Raw genomic sequence first — 20,787 nt, forward strand, 5'->3', positions numbered from 1 at the left:
AATTTGCGTCTCAAAATCGATTAGCCTTATAGTTGGAAGTAAATTTACCGTTTTTGCTTTCTTTTACTTTGTATTTGAGGGCAATTTTCCAGTTACAAGCCCCCAGGGGCTTATATTTGGAGGGGTGATTTAACGAAGGGTTTTTTACGTTACCGGTTTGGGAGGCTTATATTTGGAGGGGCTTATACATAGAGGGGCCCATTTTCGGAATTTTACGGTAGTAGTTAGTAAATGATGCCATCCCACTCACTCACTTTTATTTCTAACTCATCTCGCAACATCGCTCTCTTGTTCACTCATTTCACAAAACTCATTCGTCAAACTCACTTCATTCACTTCATTCAATTCGTTCGCTTCATTCAATTCGTTCGCTTCATTCAATTCGTTCGCTTCGCTCACTCATTTCATTCATCTCTCTCATCTCACTCATCTCACTCATTTCATTCAGTTCATTCAGTTCGTTCAACTCATTCGTATTGTTCCATTCGTTCTCAAGTAGTCGCTCATATTGCTCGAAGAGTTAGAAATAAAAGTGAGTGAGTGGGATGTCATCATTTACTAACTACTGTATAATAAAGTAGTGATAGTGAAAGTGAATCAGAAAAATAAATTTGATTTAAAGAAATAAATATAACAAAATATAATGGGTTTTAAATCAAAAAACAATCAAACAAGTCAATCAAATAATTGTAATCCATTCAAAGTTGGAGGATTAATATTTGATAGTGAAGAAGATTACCAAATATTAAAAAATATTGATAGTAATATTAAACAAACAGTTAAATCAGTGGAAGATGGTATAATTGATTTAAATGAAGTTTTTAATAATGTTAAAACAATAAATGTAAAAGAAATTTATTATGATGCAATTGAAGAAATGGATGGTTTGTTTAAAAATGCAACAGGTTTATTATGTTACGAAGGCACAATATTTGTTACTGATTACAAAGTTGGTTGTTGTTTTTTTGATAAGATTAATTTAATAGAATATTGTGATAGTGATAGTGATAGTGATAGTGATAGTGATAATTTTTAAACTTATAACATTTTATGTTACAAGTTTTTATTTATATAATTATAATAATAATAAAAAAATGTATTGCCGTTTAAATAATGAGTTTGAATGGATGATGGAAATGATTAAACAAGGTGATTTTTTTTCAGATTGGAAAGATGTTGCTAAATTTATAGATGATGATTTACTACATTTACGATATATGAAAAAAAGATTTGGTTACTTATTTTATGATGAACATAAATATATCAAAAAAATTAATGGAAGTGATGCTATTTTTGTTAATAAAGAGTATCAATATGTTTGTAGGAAACCTGACCAACCAACATTTCATGGAATTGATGAAAATGGAAAAACTATTAATATAACCATTCCTATGGAAGACACAGAGCGTTATGAGATTAAGTTTTTAGATGAAATAGATAGAGGAGATCCTTTTATTTCATCCGAAGATAAGTATCAAAATGAAGAAGTAAAACAAACTAAAAATATTCTTAAAAAGATTAAGCTGGTAAAACCTGAAATATTTAACAGTGATGAATTTTATGAAGTGTTATATTCAGAAGAGTTTGATAACATCGAACTTGAGAAAGACCGTGAAAAGTTTTATGAACAAGTAAAGAAATATGTGTTAAACGAAAAAAGTTTAGAGGATATTTCCAACAAGAATTAATATAATCAGTTAAATAAAAAAAATGGAATCAAAATCGAAAGAAACTACTCCTACAAAAGAGGATTTGGAATTTATAGTTGATGATGGTTATCATCATGATAAGGATCCAGTTTATATTCTTGAAGGACAAGATTTTAAAAGATTAACCAAAAATGCTAAAAAACTTGGTGCTGAATCACTTGATTATTCAACACGTAAAAATAGTAAATACATGGCTACACTTCCAGGTGGAAAGAAAGTTCATTTTGGGTCACCTAAATATCCAGACTTTACTATTCACAAGGATAAAGAGAGAAGAGATAAATATTTGTCTCGTGCTATGAAGATTAAAAATAAAAAGGGAGAATTAACCTATACTAATCCAGAATCGAGTAACTTCTGGTCAGTAAATTTACTTTGGCCTAAAAAATAAATATTATGTTTAAAGAAATAAAATTTAATATAAAATGGTTCTCATATTAGAAAATAATAAAAAGTTTTATACTCACCCTATTTATGAAAAATATGCAGCAAATAAATATGGTGAAATTATGAATGTTAGAATAAGAAAACCTATGTTAGGAAATATTAATAATAATGGTTATTTGAGATTCTGTATATCTGTATCAAAAAATAAAGTAAAAAATTATCTTATACATCGATTTATTTATGAGTGTTTTTATGGGGTGATAGAAAGTGATAAATACATTAATCATATTAATTTTAATAGAAAAGATAATAGGTTAGAAAATTTGGAAGTAGTAACAACAAGTGAAAATAATAAAAAATCAGCAAATAATAGAGATTATAGTTTTGTTAAGGATAATCATAAAAATATAAAAAAAGTTAAGGCAATTAAACTGTTAACAAATGAAGAAGTGATTTACAATAGTTTATACTCAGTTAACAAGTTATTAGGAATTAATGCAGGTCATGTTAAAATGATTTGTGAGGATAAGTATATATACTGTAAATCAGCTACTTCAAAAAAAGATGGGAATAAATACAGATTTGAATATTTAAATGAGGCTTAAGGATTAACTAAATATTAATAAAATGCAGTTGTCAAGTTACGAAAATATTACCCAAGAAAATATTATCTTTAATGAGAGCAAAGAGTACAAAGTAAAAGATAGCAAAATTAAATATAAACGTATTCCAATTGAGATTAAGTATACAAATAAGAAAAAAGGTCCACCTGTAATCGAAACTCCAGTTCTTTTCTCTTTTGGAGTAAATGAGAAGAAAAACCAAGATACCAAAAAGTTAGTAGGTTACTCAATACCAGTATGTCTTTGGTCTCGCGATAGTGAACCCAGTACTAAAGAAAAAGAATTTTTTGATGTTATTAATAATATAACAACTGCATCACAACAATATTTAGAAAATGAATATGGTCCTGATATGGCATCAAGTTTATCTTCACCACTTTACCATAAACAAATAGAATACACAGACAATAAAGGAAAAAAGAAAACAAAAGTTGATGAATCATCAGCACCAGTTCTTTATGCAAAACTTATTTACTCAGAAAAAACAAAAAAAATTTTGTCTTTGTTTAAGGGAAAGGGTGGTCGTGATCTAAATCCTTTTAAATATCTTAATCAATACTGTAATGTTAAATTGGCTCTTATAATTGAAGGAATCTTCATAAGTAAAACTGTGACATCTTTACAAATAAAAGTACATGAGTGCTATGTTAAACCACTCAAACCTAGAGAGTCTTTACTAGCAATTGAAGAGGAAGAGAGTGAGAGTGAGAGTCTTGAAGCATTACTTGAAAAAGTTAGTGATGAAGAGTAATAATAGTATTTATTTTTAATACATTATTTTGTATTAAAAATCAACCAAATCTTTTAAACTAACCCATGAGTTAAATTTATCAGGATAACCACTCCATTTTACTAATGCCATTTTTTTCTTATTATCTCGTCTGATAATCTTTTCTATTCTATACGTCTGTTGTTTTGCTTTCTGTAATTCTTGTTCATAAAAAGAACCCTTGATCTCTTCTCCCATCAAATCAACAATGTTATACGTAATAGGTTTTGTTGGAAGAACTTTATCAATTACAAATATCTCCTCTGTCCAGTTTGGTGTATAATCTTTATCAAATACTCGCCTTTTATATTTTGAAATTCTAACACGATCACCAATTGCAAACTTTGGTTTACCAGGTTTTAAGTAAATCAAATCACCGTACAAATTAGACCAAACTTTACGCTTATTCTTCTTTTTACTTGCTTCAACAGGAGTCATTTTTATACTAGAATGAATAGTATTATTGTAATCATCAACTAGTTTATCTATCTTATCCCAGTAAACAGTATTGTTATTTACAGTAAACATCTTCCACATTCTGTTTTTCATTGTTTTATTCCATCTCTCAACAACACTAGATTTCTCTTCATTTTCAGTATGATACAACTTGATTCCTTTACTTTTAAGAAAATCTTTAAACGTTTTACTTATAAACTCAGAACCTTTATCTGTCCATAACATTTGAGGTTTACGTTTACTTTTAAACACAATATCAAATGCTTTACTTACAGTTTCAGTTTTTTTATCTTTCAAAGCTATAATCCATCCATACTTACTAAACACATCAATAACCATTAACAAATATTTAATCCCTTTGTTCCACTTACTAAACTTTTGCATTTCAACTAAATCAGCAGCCCAGATATCATCAATTCCATTTGAAACTACTGATCTCTTTTGAAAGTTTCGTGTGATTGGTTTGTGAAGTTCGTCAGCTAATTGTTGAGACCAATCACTACTCAACGCTGAATCGAGTTTAAACCAAGTCCAAGTTTTTGTTTTATATTAATCAAGAATCTAGCAGTTGAACCCCACTTTGGCATTTCACCATATGGTAAGTCGTCTAATGATTTTACCATTTCTTTATCACAATCACCTTTGCTTCTACCCATGTCGTAACAAATATCGTGATAAGCTGCTATTTCATCAACTTTGTTATAAGGTTTAACTTTCCAATCTGTCACTTTTCCAGTTTCAGGATCATAGCTTAATTGTTTTTCTAGAGGATTGTATGGACCCATATACTTATATTTTCCTGGAGTCCATCCTGCTTTTGGTTTTGGAAGTTTTCCAATCAATTTGTGAACATCAAATCCTTTTCCAGATCTACCATCTAATTCTAATCGATCAGTTTTATACTTTTTATTCGGTCTAACTTTTGTTGACAGTTGATCCATTGCTGTTCCAACAGAATCTTGAATAAATGGGGTGAGTTTATTTATTCCGTAGTTTACAGCTTTCTTTTGAACATTTTTATTTCTCATTAACTCACTTGCTCCATATTTACCCCTTTCACGGCAGCACTAAAACACGGAATCCGGAATCCGGAAACGGAAACGGAATCACGGAAACGGAAACGGAAACGGATACGGAATCTGTGAAAGAAGGTTCCAAGCGATCGATTTGAAAAAATATATATTAGCAATGACAATAAAATAAATAAACAGATAAAAAAAAGACACAAATGAATAAATTAGCTGAGTAGAGGAGAAGAGACTGCTGTATCACTAGAGGAGTCGATTCCGGTGAAAAGACGCTTGATACCACTATCGGCAATGAATAAAAATTCTCATGGGACAGCAAAGCGAGGAGAAAAACGTTACTGACAAAAACTAGTGCCTTAAGAAAAAGGTAAGTTATATGGAGACAGACTTCGTTTGAATCGTCAGAGGCGTCGTTTATATAACTGAAAGGCGTCGCCGTCAAGTTTTTCTTAGTGTCTTTTCTGGGTTGTCTTCAACAGTGTTCAGTTTTATTTATCAAGACAACTTACTCAAGAGAACCATGGCATTGTGGAGTACAAAGAGAAGAGAGAATTGTGCATGCATTTGCTTGATTCCGCAACCGATTACATCAAAATAATGCGCCATGTTTAATAAGCCTCTTCAACAAAAATACGGACGTCCACGTAAACTCAATTACCGGTACACAAGTATTCCATCAGTATTCAGCTTGGCGAAAAAGTTGAACTTATTGCTAAAACACCGGAACTGTGGTCACGTCACCGGTCGGTCATGTTTGGCGTATTCAGTTTGGGGACAATCACGTGGTGTGGTCTGAGGCTAACTACTACTATTCTTGACAATTAGCCACAAAAGTAATATTTCACTGTATTATTCAACCCATGAACTTGTGAATAAAAATTACTCGTAAAATTACTTTGATCGGCCTTGCAGTGCAGTAACCCACACTACGTCAAACCTTATCAAGACACAATAACAAGAATATACCGTAAATTTCTGAAAATAAGCCCAGGGGCTTATATTTTTACAAAGGCCCTTTTTGGGGGGCTTATTTTTGGAGGGGCTTATACATGGAGGGGCTTATTTTCGGAATTTTACGGTATTTAAGGGAACTGCCAAGAAAACTAAGACAAATTCTCTTTGGATTGTACTAAATTGTGTAATGTGAAATTCTTTAATTTTCTATCATTTATATTTGATTCCGTATTCCGTTTCTGTTTCCGTTTCCGTTTCCGTTTCCGTGATTCCGTTTCCGTTTCCGGATTCCGGATTCCGTGTTTTAGTGCTGCCCCCCATTTCAACTGCTTTATTACCCATCCAAGGTAAACCGTAATGAACAAATCCATCAACTGCTGTACCAACAACAGTATCAAATACGCCCGCCCCTTCAGACGGGCTTACTAGTTTTTTGTCTTTTTTTTTGTTTTTCTTTTTCCACTTCCAGTTTGAGTAGCTGTTCCAGTTTTTACGTATCTAACTTTTTTAATCCCACAAACTGCACAATGACAGAAGAATTGAGTTCTACCTCTTTTATCTTTTTGGTAACCACTTGGTTCTGTGCAAGGAGTTACCATTTTATCTTTAATGCAATATGATTCTTTCATTTTATATAATGTTTATACTAAAATATGTCTACTAGATCTAATTTTCTTAAAAGTGAACTACAAAAGATATACGATAACTTAAACATGAGTTATGAATATGCTGATTTTTCTAGATTGGAAAATGACACTAGATTTATAAAGATATTTGAGTTGCTTATGGAAATAAGTGATAAATCAAATACTCTTAATAAAGTTGTAAAAGGTAATTATCTATTTATATAATAAATGGAGACTAAATTCTTTTCTGAGATTGAGAAAAATATGGATGTTAAAACAATCAAGGATTTTGAAAAAGAAGTGCGATCAAAAATATATAATGAGTTGGAGTCTCTTAGAAAGAAAAATGATAATCTTTCAAGAGTGCTAATGGTTAGTGAATGTGAGATGTGGAAAAAAATTAGAAATGAGGAATATTCATGGCTGAGTTTAAATAGTGATAAAAAGAAGAAAATTTATCGTCTTATTGACATTTACTTAAATTTTGTTGAAATAGTTGATAGTGTTCGCGATTTAAACACAAAAGTTGAGAAGGTTAAACTACTAAAGAATACACCAGTTGATAGTGATTAAAATGTGTATAAATATAATATTTATTACAAATATTATATTATATTATTTATATTTATCCTCCAAAGTATGCTTTTATAAAATCACTATTGTCATCATCAAAATGAGGGTTATGTATTACATCTAAAATACTATTACCTCTCTGTCTCTCAAACAGATAATATAAACACCAATAACCACAGAGAACAGTATTGCGATTTTGTATTTCATCCATTGAGTAAACTATTTGTTTTCCAGAAGTATTAAAATATTCTAATGCTTCATTTGGCATTATTAGTCCAAATGGATCGAAGTACTCAACTACGTTGTCTATATTTCTATAACAAACCCAATGAGTGCCAGGACCTGTAATATCATCGAGATTGATTATTCCACATTCTTTTCTAATATTTTTTGGTAGTCTATCACGGCTATATATTCCTCTAAAATGTTTAATACCAAGTTTTTTTATCCATTTCATAAGGTCAAAGTTTGATAAAGGTTTAATTACAAAATGGTGCCTAGAATGGGGATTGAGTTGAATGGGCTGTTTTTTCCTAGTAATATTCCTTTTCCCCTGGATTTTGGCTTTTTTTTTTTAACTCCCATTCCTATTGGGTTTGACCATGTACCAATAAAAGGTGGTGAGTGATAAGGATAACCTTCACCATAAGTAGATGGAGGAGGTGGAACGTAAACATTTGATGTATTGGATGAATTACTTCTATCTACTTGTAGTCCAGATCCAAACATCTTAGATACTAAACTAATTGCCATTGGGATTCCAATAGATGCAAGAGTTCCAAGAAATCCTCCTTCTATTTGTTTACGAGTTGGTTTAATAATTAATCGTCCACCTGTTTGATGTGCTTTGTTAATTTGGTTTATTTGTGATTGTGTAAATTCTCTTACAATAGGTGGTAGCATTGGGAAAAACTTATGTGGTATTGTTATTCCTTTTCCAAAAATTTTATTTAATCCAATTTCTCCAAGTGCAGTGGCAGCACCAGTAGCCAATGCGGGAACAGCTTTTGATACTCCTTTTATTGCGTAAGGTAATACTTTTGCTCCAAGAGATGCGAGTGATGTAAATAAGTTTCCACCATGTTTTACAGAACGTCTAATCTGTGTTTCACTTATCTTTATATCCGATCCTGTGCCATTTGCAATAGCTTTTTTTATTTTAGAAATTTGTCTTTGGGTAAGCATTAACTCATCAGAACCTCGAAGATGTCCATGTTTTAAACGAAGAGTTAGTGGTGATTTATTTAATATTGCAGAAGCCAATTTAGACTTTTGTCCATCTGTAAGTTTTACTCCATATTCAATATAAGATGTCATTTTTATTATAATATTTATATTAAATTTTTTTGTTTTATTACTGGTGGTATTACTGGTGATTTTTTTAACCAATAAAAATTATTACAAAAGACGTCGTATAATTTTTGTTTAATAACAAAATAAGATATAAATTTTTGCAATCATCGATGCCTGTTACTTAATCAAGCCCTAAGCAATAGTTTTCCATCTTGTTGTGATATTTCTGCTACTCTTTCATGTAATACTAGCGCGTAAAGATTATAATCAGCGTCTGGATTAGCAGATAATTCATAATGAAATGCTAATTTTGTAACACCATCTTTGATATCCATTTTTTGTTTTGTTAGGTCAAAATAAACAAAAGGAAATAAAGTTTTGAAATTACTTATGTTAAGAAGTGTTCCACCTTGATAATCATTATTTGCATAGACGTATGACATTACATTTCTAAAAACTCTTGTCATATCTGTAGAAGGTTTAAAGTGAATATCCGGGTATTCGTTTCCATTTGCAACTTCCAGGTAACATCTTGATATATTAGCATTATTTGGTAGTTCAAAAGTATCATATAAAAATGGATTTGCTGTTTGTGAATCAATATTAGCTGTATCAATTCCAAAAATAAATACATGGCGTGGTTTTGAAATAGCATTTGTAATTCTAAAATGACCTGTCTGTTGTTGTGTATTATTTGATCGCTCTACTACTTCATTCAAATATGTCCATTTGTAAGGTTTAAGATAATTTTCCATATACATCTTTTGCCCTTCTGAATTAAACGTAAGTTTTGGAATAAAAAGTTGTAGTCTTGTTATAATAACTCTACAATTATCAGCAGCCTTAAAAATTAAATTTGCATCTTTTTCAATTTCGATATTTAGTTCAATTTTTGTATTTGGAAGTAATTTGTCTTCCAATGCTTCAAAGAAAGAATATCTATTAAGAGGAATTTCACAGTTTACTGTGGCTGATGCACCTAATAGTAATTTCCTTTGATGAAAACCTTTATTATAAGTTGCTTGAGCAGGCCTTTCCTCTGCGGCTCTTGTTGTATCAAGAAAATAAAATTCGTTTGTAGCAACACTCTGTGCATAAGAAGGACTATATTCAAGAAGATTTTTAATATTTACAACATGATTTGCATAATTACAACTATAAACTTCTCGACCATTTGCTAGGATACTTAATTTTTCTATAAATGAGTTACTACCATTTACAATTCCGTTATGGTCAGCAACTGCAATGGCTCCTCCATCTGCCAACTTATTAACTTTAAAATCCATTGATAATCGTGCGTTATACCAGTCAAAAGGAGTGGATTCTCCTGTATTATCAGCAACAAATCTAAGACCTGTTTTAGTTTGGTGTGCAGCATTTGCTGGAGCCGCATCTAAAGTCTGTTCCAAGTCAAAAACAACATCTTCATATCTGTCTAAATATTTTGGATTTCTAAAAGACTTCATTTTATTTTAATAATTATATAATTTTCTCTTACGTGTTGAACCTCCACTAAGAAGGTTATTCATTGTTTGATCTATCTCTTTTTGAGTCATTGTTTCAACATTTTTATTAAAAGTAACTTTTTTATTAGAACTTTTTTTGGAGGGTGCATCCTTTTCTTTGTTCAGCATTTGCACTATTTTATCACCAGCCTTTTTACCAGAATATTCACCAGTTTCTGTTGCAGACATTGTTAGTAATTTTTCACCACTCTTTTTAGCAGCTTTTTTCATTGTCTTTCCAAATATTTTATTACCAAATGATTTAAACATATCCATCATTCCTTCTCCATAAATATGTTGTCTTGTAAATTTTCCCAATTCAGGGTCAAATCTCATTTTAAACTCTGATTGTCGCATCATTTTATTTTAATACTTATATAAAATATAAATTATTTCATCGAGTGAAGTATTAATGACATAAACCAATCAATACCATTAAAATTTACAGGTCTTCCAAGTGAGTCTGTTACATAGACTCTCATTTCATCAATGTAAAATGATGATAAAGGGCAATACAATGGTCTTTTAGGTTCGAATGTAAATGGAAAAGATCTTGTTAAATTATCAGTTGGTACCACAGCAATAGTATTTGTATTTATTCCATTTACAATGCTATCAGTTATTGCTGTTGTGTTAATATTTAACACATCAATAGAATTGTTATATTGGGTAATTTTGTTCCATACTCTGTTTTTGTAATAAGTTTCTTTTCAAATCCAATCAGGTCTCCAAATTCTGTTCCTCTCAGATCAAGTTGATAATCACCCTCAATTGATATGAGAACTCTGTAAGTAGATAGTATAAATGTTATATTAATTGAATAAGTTTTATTTCCACTTGAACCTGATGAGTGAGATTTTTGTTCCATATACTGATGAATATAATCATTTATATCTGAGTAGGAATACATTCCATCTGTAAAAGTAATTGTTTGCCAGGTTGATCCATCATGAGTGTATTTGATTTTGTTGTTTTTATAATCACTTCTAATGTTGTACCAAGAGTAAGTCATGGACAACCGATCAAGAGCAAGTTGATGTTTTTTTTCAGGGTCAAGTTTCAAAGATGGATTAAACTTAATAGTAAAATCACCGGGTCTGCTTGTTCCTCTTTTTTCCCTATTTATTGAAGAAATATGAATAGCTCGTTCTTCCATTTTTATCTAATTGTTATATAAGTTTTTATTAAATCATTTAGTTGTTTTTTTGTAATTAATTTCATTTGGTTTAGAAGATGTGCTATTTTAGAAAACTCAGGTATCACACCATTATTCCCAGCAAGAATTGATCCACCGAGTAGTTCAAGTCTTTTTAGGAGTTGATGTGGGTTGTTAAAGAGAGTAATTCCATATCCTTTTTTTCCAAATATATTAATTAAAATATTTTTAACATTAATTAAATTTTTGTAATAAGTTTCTAATGCGTTATATTCTTCTATTTCTTTTACTGTTTTATTTTGTGGATTAACTGCCTTTGATTTAACAAGAACATATCCACTATTATTAGGAACTAAATTAACTTTATGTGAAATTTTTTTATAATTATTTGTAATATCAATACCAACATCACTAATTGTATCATCAAGATATTTATCATCGATCAAAAAAAAAGAAGGTAAATTACTGTATCCCTTTTCAGATAGAATAGTTTGTCTTAAATGATTATTTAAATATTGGTCTGCAAATGAACTAAATTTATTATAAACCTCTTGTCTTTTTTTTTCTTCTTTTTTTTGTTTTTCTTCTTCTTTAATTTTTTCTAACTCTTTAGTAACTGAATCACTACTAAAAGTAAATTGTTTAATTTTATCACTTGTACTAGGATCACTTGTACTAGGATCACTTGTACTAGGATCACTTGTACTAGGAATAAAACTTGTATTAATATCTTTTAATGCTTTAGTAAGAGTAAGTCTGTTTTGATTAAGACCATCTGTAAGAGCAAGTCTGTTTTGATTAAGTCCTTGAGTAAGAGCAAGTTGATTAGCTTGAAGTTGAGCTAAAGTTGCGTTTTGCTGCTCATCAATACTTTTTTTAACACTCTCTTGAGTCTCTATAAGTGGTTTAAATGTTTCTGTAAACCCCTCTCTCATATCTTGTTTTTGCCATTTTGTTATTTTTATTACATCTCTCACCTGACGAGTCAAAGAGTCAGCCTCAATTTTATTTCTTGCAAGTTTTTTATACTCTTCAATATCCATTTTTATATATTAAATATATAACTATTATATGAAATGGAAATACCAAACTATGATAGTGTCGATGAACCAGAAAAAAAATATAAACAGTTATTTCCTTATATGCCATCAGATACTTTTAGAATGTTAATTTGTGGAAACAGTGGAAGTGGTAAAACTAATTTGGTTTATCACATGTTAATTAAACCACTACTGTATTACGATGAGATATATCTTTACGCACGTAATTTAGAACAAGATAAGTATCAAAAGTTAATTCAAAAAATGAGAAAATTAAGTCATAAAATGGAATATGAAATACTAAATGTAAGTAATGATGAAATAATTCCAGTGACAGAAATGGAGTATGAAGACAATCAAAAACTTGTGATATTTGATGATTACGTTTGTGATAAAAACCAGAGACAACTTATTGATTATTTCATCCAAGGACGTCATAAGAATTGTTCTGTAATATACCTAAGTCAATCATTTTACAAAACTCCAAAGGATATTAGATTAAATTGTTCTCATTACTGTCTGTACGAATTTCCATCATCGAGGGAAGCAAATCGTATATCATCAGAATTAGGAGTTGATAAAGAGACATATCGTACAGCAACAAAAAAACCATTTACTTTTTTATATATTGATAAGCCTAAAAAACGTATTGCTAAAAACTTTACTAGTAGTCTAAACTAATAAATAAATGGGAGTTTTTAATGAACAATCAAAAAATTCATTTGCAAAAGGAATTCAAGGAGCACCAGGAGTTGGATTTAATCTTACTTCTGATGGTGATTATGATATGATAAATAAAAAAATAAGAAATGTTGGTACACCAACTGCTAATACTGATGCTGCTACAAAGAAGTATGTTGATGATAATTCTAGCGGGTCACCCAAAACATCAATATTAACAGTTGATTCAAACATAGATATGAAAGATAGATTTCGTATTTTAAACCTTAAACATCCAAATGATGCAGATGAGCCAGCTACAAAACAATACGCAGATATTAAATTTCTAGATAGAGATGGATCAAAAACAATGATTGGCAATTTAAGCATGAATAATAATAAAATAATTAAAGTTGCTAAACCAACAGCAAATGATGATGTAGCAAACAAAAAGTATGTGGATGATAAACCCACCTCGACATCAAAGCTAACAATTGATTCAAACATTGATATGAAAAATACATATCGAATTAAAAATCTAAGCACACCACTGGATGGAAAAGAACCTCCTACAAAAGAATATGTAGACAATACATTTCTTGATAGAGATGGATCTTACCCAATGAAAGGTAGTCTAAATATGGATAATTATAGAATTTTAAATATACCAACTCCATCAGGTCCCAGACAACCAACACCATTAGCCTTTACAGATATAAAGTATTTACATGTTGGTGGAACAAATAAAATGTTAAACTCACTTAACATGAATAATAAATCTATAATTGGTCTAAGAGCACCGTTTAATGATACAGATGCTGCAACTAAAAAGTATGTGGATGATAAAGGATTTACAACAGGTTACTTAAAAAAAGATGGAACAGATTATATGAGTGGAAACTTAATTATGAACAATAAAAAAATTATTAGTTTAAGTAATCCAACCCAAGACAATGATGCTGTAAATAAAGATTACGCTGACAAACTAATTCATCACACTGCAGTTCAACCAAGTCATTACAACGATCAGTTTACTTTTCTTATGTCTAATGCAGCACAATGGACTGATGAAATAGATACTGGAACTAGTTTTGTTATATCAAAAATAGCAGACTTACCTCCTTCAAAAGGTAATTTTCATAGCTATAACCACAAAGTAATTTATGTAAAAATAAACAAAAATTCTCAAGGTGGATATAAGTACAAAATGTCAGTTAACTTTTACAGATTAACCGCTAATGTTGATTACACACTATGTTTGGAAATATTAAACACTGACTATCAACTTTGGCATAAATCTCAAATAAGTGTAGACAAAGGAACTTCATCAGGATTATCAATTGAAAATGTAAGTGTAAAAAAACTCAGTCATAGTTATATAGATGCAACAAATCAATCACAATATATGTATTACCATAGAATAATAGTTAATTTTAAAAAGTTGACAACTGGTAATAGGTTCTTTCTTCATTTTCTGGTTAATATACCACAAGAAGGAAGTGACCTGGCTGTTTATCCAAGACAGTTTTCAGGAGTTTATTTTGTTACTTATGGGATTGTGGGTAAAGTAAGCAATATCGACCCAGATAAAGTTTATGACTATCACACAGCATTTGATATCAAACCAACAGAAGTTACATACAATGTTGACATAAATGCAAATAATAAAAAAATATTAAACATTAATCTTGATAAAAATAATAATAATAGTGCAGCAACAGTTGGAATGGTAAATGAGTTTAATACAGCAACAGTTGGAATTGTAAATAAAAATTTACCTTTTATAAAAAATTATGTTTATAGAAAATATTTTGAACATTTTTTTGACTTTACCGATTCAAACAATTATGTCTTAAATAAATCTTCATTGGGTGTTGTATTTAATTCTTTAGCCTCTATTACAGGAAATTCTGCACAAAATATTACATTTCCAAGTAAAACAATGGATAACATAAAAGAAGGTGGATTAAGAATAAATGATTATAATATTTCTTTTAAACCACCAGTTAAAAATACAAGTTACACTTTATGTATTGTTTTTTCTCATTTTAAAAGTAAAAATTTTAGTATAAAGAAATATGATGTGTCTAATGCAAATTCAAGACAACAACTTTTATTTTTATACTATTTATCTATAACTCGTTTTCTAAACATAAATATTGGTAGTGTAAGAAAAAATTTAGCAATACCATCTATTTTTAGTGGAAAAAAATAGTTTTATGGTTAACAGAAAGTATTAGTGATAATATTACAAAAGTTAATATAAGTAACTATTCCACAGACTTAGATGCTAATATTGTAAGAACTTCAGCTAACCTTGAATTTGAATTTTTATGTAAAGATTCAGTGATAGAAAAATTTATGTACTCTCCAAACTTTTACGACATTGACTCTTCAGTACATCATCAAATATTACTACAAGAAAAGATAAATGGTACTTATATAGAATAGTTTAACCTAAGATTATATACATAAAATAATAAAATGAAGGATATTTTTTATTTTAATCACATAGATCCATCTATATCAAAATCAGATATTAAAACACTAAAAGATTTTTACAGTTACTACCATAAAAAATATTGGTGTTTTAAGAAATCTTATAAAAGTTATAAATTTCTTGATAATTTTTTTACAATTACTGGAATATGTTTGGTATCAATAGGAACTATTATTGGCGGAATTACACTTAATCCTATTATTCTCGGAGTAATAAATGGTGCTGGTGTTATTGTTGCTGGAGTTGGAAAGAAAAATAATTATAAGAGAAAAATTGAGATGACAAGAATTGCATACACCACTTATGAAAAAGTTCTTGTTGAACTTCGAGCTGTACTTAGAGGAGATGATTGGGATAAACAAAAATTCGTAGATAGAATGAAACTAATAGATGATATGATAATTGATCAATCTCCTGAACCAGATAAATTTGAGATTAAATATAATAATAAATTTAATATATGTCATTAATAAAAAAATGATAAATACTATTGTTAATTACGTTAACTTTTACTACCCCACTCCTTTCAAAAATAATAATTATTCAGAAGATGAAATAAAAACAACATTAGTTTATAGATATTTATATGAGACTACTTTTAAAAAATATATAACATTAGAAAGAATAATTTATGAAATACAAGGTTTACCTATTAATACTGAAAGTAAAATATTACGTAATCATTTAATATTCCATAAAGCTTTTAAATCTTTCTATAAACTTTACAATCGTGGGAGAGGATGTGTATATGTATTTGATTCACCATTAAAGAGTGAAGTACTTGGTTATCTAACTGGAATATTATACTGGATTTTTCATAAAGGAATAATATAATTATATAATAAAAATGGAAGATTTGGTTATTAGAGAAAAAGATATTGAAAATCTTGGAAGAAAAACAATGAAAGAAGTTTATAAATTTTTACATGATGATTATTAAATTTTATATTATGAGATTAATATAAAATTAGTTTATCAGTTCTTTATAAGTTTCCCACCAACTATCATAAATCTCTAAAGTTTTAGGGCTTATTTTAAGCTCTAAAATCTTATACTTTTCACACCCCATTTCATCCAAAATTTTTTTTATTAAATAAGTGATATTTATCATTCTCTTTCTAAAATATTGTTTGTTAATATTTTCCATAATGTAATTATCTATTTTTAATAGTCTGTTGTAAAGTTCAAAATTTTCTTCATAAGTAAGATTTATTAGTTTAGAAATTTGTTTAATCTTTTTATCATAGTAATACTTCCTGTGATAAATACTCTTTTTTTTATAATGTACCCTATCATAATCTTTCATATCGTAAAATCCTAATACATGTCCGTTTACTGTTCCACATTCATAACATATTTTTTGACCAAAATCAATGAAAAAAGATTCTGTATTTTTACATCCTAAACATGAAGCTACTGTTGACTTTTTAATCCCCTCACTTTCTTCTACTTTATAATTATGTAAAATATTGAGATATTTTTTTATTTCTTCTTCTGTATATGACATTTATTATTTATACTTGTTAAATCTTAAATCTAATATTTTTATCTAATAGCTAGAGTATGTATATGATCATTTAAAACATGTCTCTTATCATCTTGATTACTTAGAGCTACTTTGTTAACCTCTTTTGAATACAGATCATGATTCTCACTTCTTATTATTTTCATCTTTCTCATTTCTTTTTCACCAGAAAATAAACATCTAACATAATCATCAAATATTAATGTCTTTTTTACAACATTTTTTTTTATTCCTTTACACTTCTTTAATTCTAGTTCATCCTCAACTTTATAACTGTATAGTTTAGGTCTTAATCCAACAAAATGAGTTATCTGTTTTCCTGATGCTTCATCCTTAAACATACCAATCACTTTTTTATTAACTCCTGTAGTTATTCCAGAAGGATGATTTGATGGATAATCACTAGTATCAAATTTATTTTTTATATCATAACATATATCTTCGTAAAAATCTTTTGTTTTAATCTGATACATTAGACTATCTGTATCTGTAAACAATAACTCAGCTTTTTTTCCATATTTACTTTTGATGTATTCATAATGAAAATCATACATTAGAGTTTTTGATAAGTCTAAAATTGATTGACCAACATATACTGGTTTATTAAAATACACTTCTGTTCTTTTCATGTGAATAGCAATAAGATTACGATCAAATATTATACATCTATCAAAGTTTGGACGACTTGATAATTTTAGTGCTTTTTTACGATCATCAACAAGTACTATATTTTGACGCTTCCTAATATTTTCTATTGTTTTACCAAAAACTGAATTGTTCATTAGTTTAAAAAAGTCTTTCTCAAAATTGTTTGAAGCACATTTTCGAAGTTCTGTATTTTTTCTTATATATGGTTCCATCCAAGGAGACTGATAAAATGATATTCCTCTGTGAACAGCAGTAATCTTCATACCCAACTCAAGACATTGTCTAAGAGCTCTATAATGAATAACATAATTTTTTCTTGGTTTAAAATGACATATTAGTTTTTCAACTCCATTAACCTTCATTAATTCAGGTGCAAGAGGATAGCCATTATGAAGATCCCATAAGTCTGGTGGATACTCCAAATCAACTTCAAAAATATATCCCTTCTTACCAGTATTTGCCATACTATCATTTGTTTTTTCTAAAATTTCCATTACCTTTTCTTTTGTAATATTTGGCATCCACTTAAACTTATTTGTTGGTAAATTCTGAGACATAGCCCAACCATAAAGATTGTTTGCGTCCAAATATTGTATAAATGATGATTTCTTTTCAGGATTATAATTTTTCATATATTTATTATTTGCTTCTGCATATCTTTTTGATATATGTGTTATTCCACCACGAATTCCTCTCTCAAACATCATTAACATATCGTAATCATGTAATAACTCTAAACGTTGTCCTGTTGTTTTTAGACATGCATCCCAAGCTAATCCAGGAGATGTGAAGTAATGAGCTGGATCTAATTTGTAATGTTTAAGACAAGTTTTCCTAAAGTTTTCAAACACATCTGCCAAAAGAAATACATCAGATTTTAGGTAAAGATCGTGATAGTCTCTTATTGTTTTACACCCAAATGTATTCCAAACTTTAATAGCATGTTGGTAATCTTCATCACTTATATCTTCATCATTTAATTTTGAATAGAACCCCTGTTTTGGTGGTAATTGTTTTTCAGATAATTTATCAATTGATGATACATAATCATAAGGATAAACTCCTTTACGAGTTAATAATGAAGTATTATGCTTAAAAGTATGTTTTGTAATATGAAAGTCATCTTGGTTTAAATTTGAAACAAGATTGGCTAGTGATGTTTGAAGAAACTTGAATGAGTCCACAAATCTGATTTCAAATTTTATTGGAATAATATCACCATTAATATGTTTGTACTCTCCAACTTTAATAGATTTAGAAAATGAAAGATATTTTTCTTCAGTGGATGGAATACAACTAAGATCACCATCTATTTTAGCAAGTTGTTTGATAAATAGATGAGCATCATAACCCTGAAGATTGTGAAATATAACTGGTAGTATTCTTGGTTTTTTACACATAAGATTACATTTGTTATGTGCTGCTCCACGGTACTCACCTGTAAAATGGCAATGATCTCTAACTCTATCTTTACCTAATTCACCACTACAAATATGACAATTAACCGCATTATTAAAATCTTTATTTGATTTTTCACTCATTACTAAAGGTTTTGGTTTACGATAAAAATCTTCATATATCCCTTTAGTCATTTCTGTAAGTTTTTCTACAAATATTTTAGCAATATCTTCATCATCTGATTTTTTTGTATAAATGATTGGTTTAATTCTTTTATTAACAATACCCTTTGTATAAAAACAAAATCCTGATGGTTCGTGTTTTTGATAGTTATAGTTATAAGAATCTTTAGGATTGGGGGAACAGCTATTCATTGGTTTAGTAAAACATTCAAAATCTGCATATACAACAAAAGGAACAGGAAGTTGTCTATCATAATTAGTAAAATGTAAAGTTTTGTTTTTTTCTGGCATTTTTACAAATGCTGTTTTATTACTAGAACAATACTTGATGTGATTATCTAATAATTCTGGTTTTGTAAAATGACAAAAACATCTCTTACAAATATGAATTGGTTCATTTGTTCTTGAAGTAATTTGACTACGTACAAGTCGTGAAAAGTTTTTAATTAGTGAATAATGAAATTTACCATCTTCTTCATAAAAAAATAAATCAATGGTATTTTTACAATCTTTCTTTACCTCTCTCAAAGGATAAATAGTCATACCATCATTTGAAAAAACATTTATTCCTGGAAGATCTGGATTAAGATTCTCAAATTTGGTAATGTCTTTTACTTTCATCGGAAATATAATTCCTTTAGTATTAAGATCAGACTCATACTTTTTTAAATCTGACAAACGACTATCATTCTTTTCTCTTGGATGAAGATAACGAAGTACTGACCAAATAAAACATTTATCATCTTTATTTCTAATACTAACAATTGCTTTTTTTCTCATAATCCAATCTGGAAGAGGAATATAAGAAGAACCTTTCATTGGTTTTAATTGAGTTGTATGAATTTCTAGTTGTAGAGTTTCTTTTAAATACCACCCACTTCCATTTGATTGATAAATAGATAAATTTTCATCAATTTGTTTAATACTTTTTTTTATTATATCTTTTACATCAGTAGACATATAATTAATAAAAGTATGAGAATTAAAATATGATTTACTCTGAACTTTAAAAGTTAAACTACTATCTTTTTCCTTTTCTTTTTTTTCCATATTACAAACTAAAACAAACCTTACTTTAATATTACGATTATTTCTAAGAAATTTTTTAATAATATGATTTTTATTTATAAAAAACATATAAGGTAAAATACCTGGTTACGCCTTGATAATATATTTTTTAGCAAATTCGTCTAGAGCTGATTTTTCAATTTCAGTTCCTTGTTCATGATCATTTATAGCTCTCTCAAGAGCTTTTCGTAAATAGTCTGGAGTATCTTTGGGAATTTTTTTATTTTTTATACATTCCTCAAAATAATCCTCAAATGATTTTATCTTTTTAGAATGAGGTTTTGAAACAACTTGGGGTTTCTTACCAACTTTGGGTTTTGTATTAACTTTGGGTTTCTTATCAACTTTGGGTTTTGTATTAACTTTGGGTTTTGTATTAACTTTGGGTTTCTTATCAACTTTTCCTTGTTTAACTTTTTCTCTAAACTCTGTCAATTTTCTATATTTTTCAATCAATCTTCTCTTTTTTTGTAATTCCTTATAATCTTTCCTAAGATCTTTTTTTTCTTTTGAAACAATCTTTTTTAATTCGTCCAAAGACAAACTTTGAAGTTGTTTATCGGTAAAAATTTGTTGAGACATAACTTACTATATTATTATTATTTTATTTCTTTAAATCAAATTTATTTTTCTGATTCACTTTCACTATCACTACTTTATTATACAGTAGTTAGTAAATGATGACAT

General features: G+C 28.8%; 1 protein-coding gene across 1 annotated transcript; it reads right to left on the minus strand.

Annotated features, from left to right (window-relative positions):
• Positions 1–16,824: 16,824 nt before the first annotated feature.
• Positions 16,825–17,916, minus strand: LOC140945126 (uncharacterized). Its single transcript, XM_073394188.1, has 2 exons — positions 17,718–17,916; positions 16,825–17,555 (listed from the first exon to the last, which is right to left on the minus strand). Exons 1-2 carry the CDS (start codon positions 17,914–17,916, stop codon positions 16,825–16,827), a joined length of 930 nt encoding a protein of 309 aa, XP_073250289.1.
• Between the last annotated feature and the right edge of the window lie 2,871 nt (positions 17,917–20,787).

This window comes from Porites lutea, chromosome 8, assembly GCF_958299795.1.
Source record: "Porites lutea chromosome 8, jaPorLute2.1, whole genome shotgun sequence".
Classification (NCBI taxonomy): Eukaryota; Metazoa; Cnidaria; class Anthozoa; order Scleractinia; family Poritidae; genus Porites; species Porites lutea.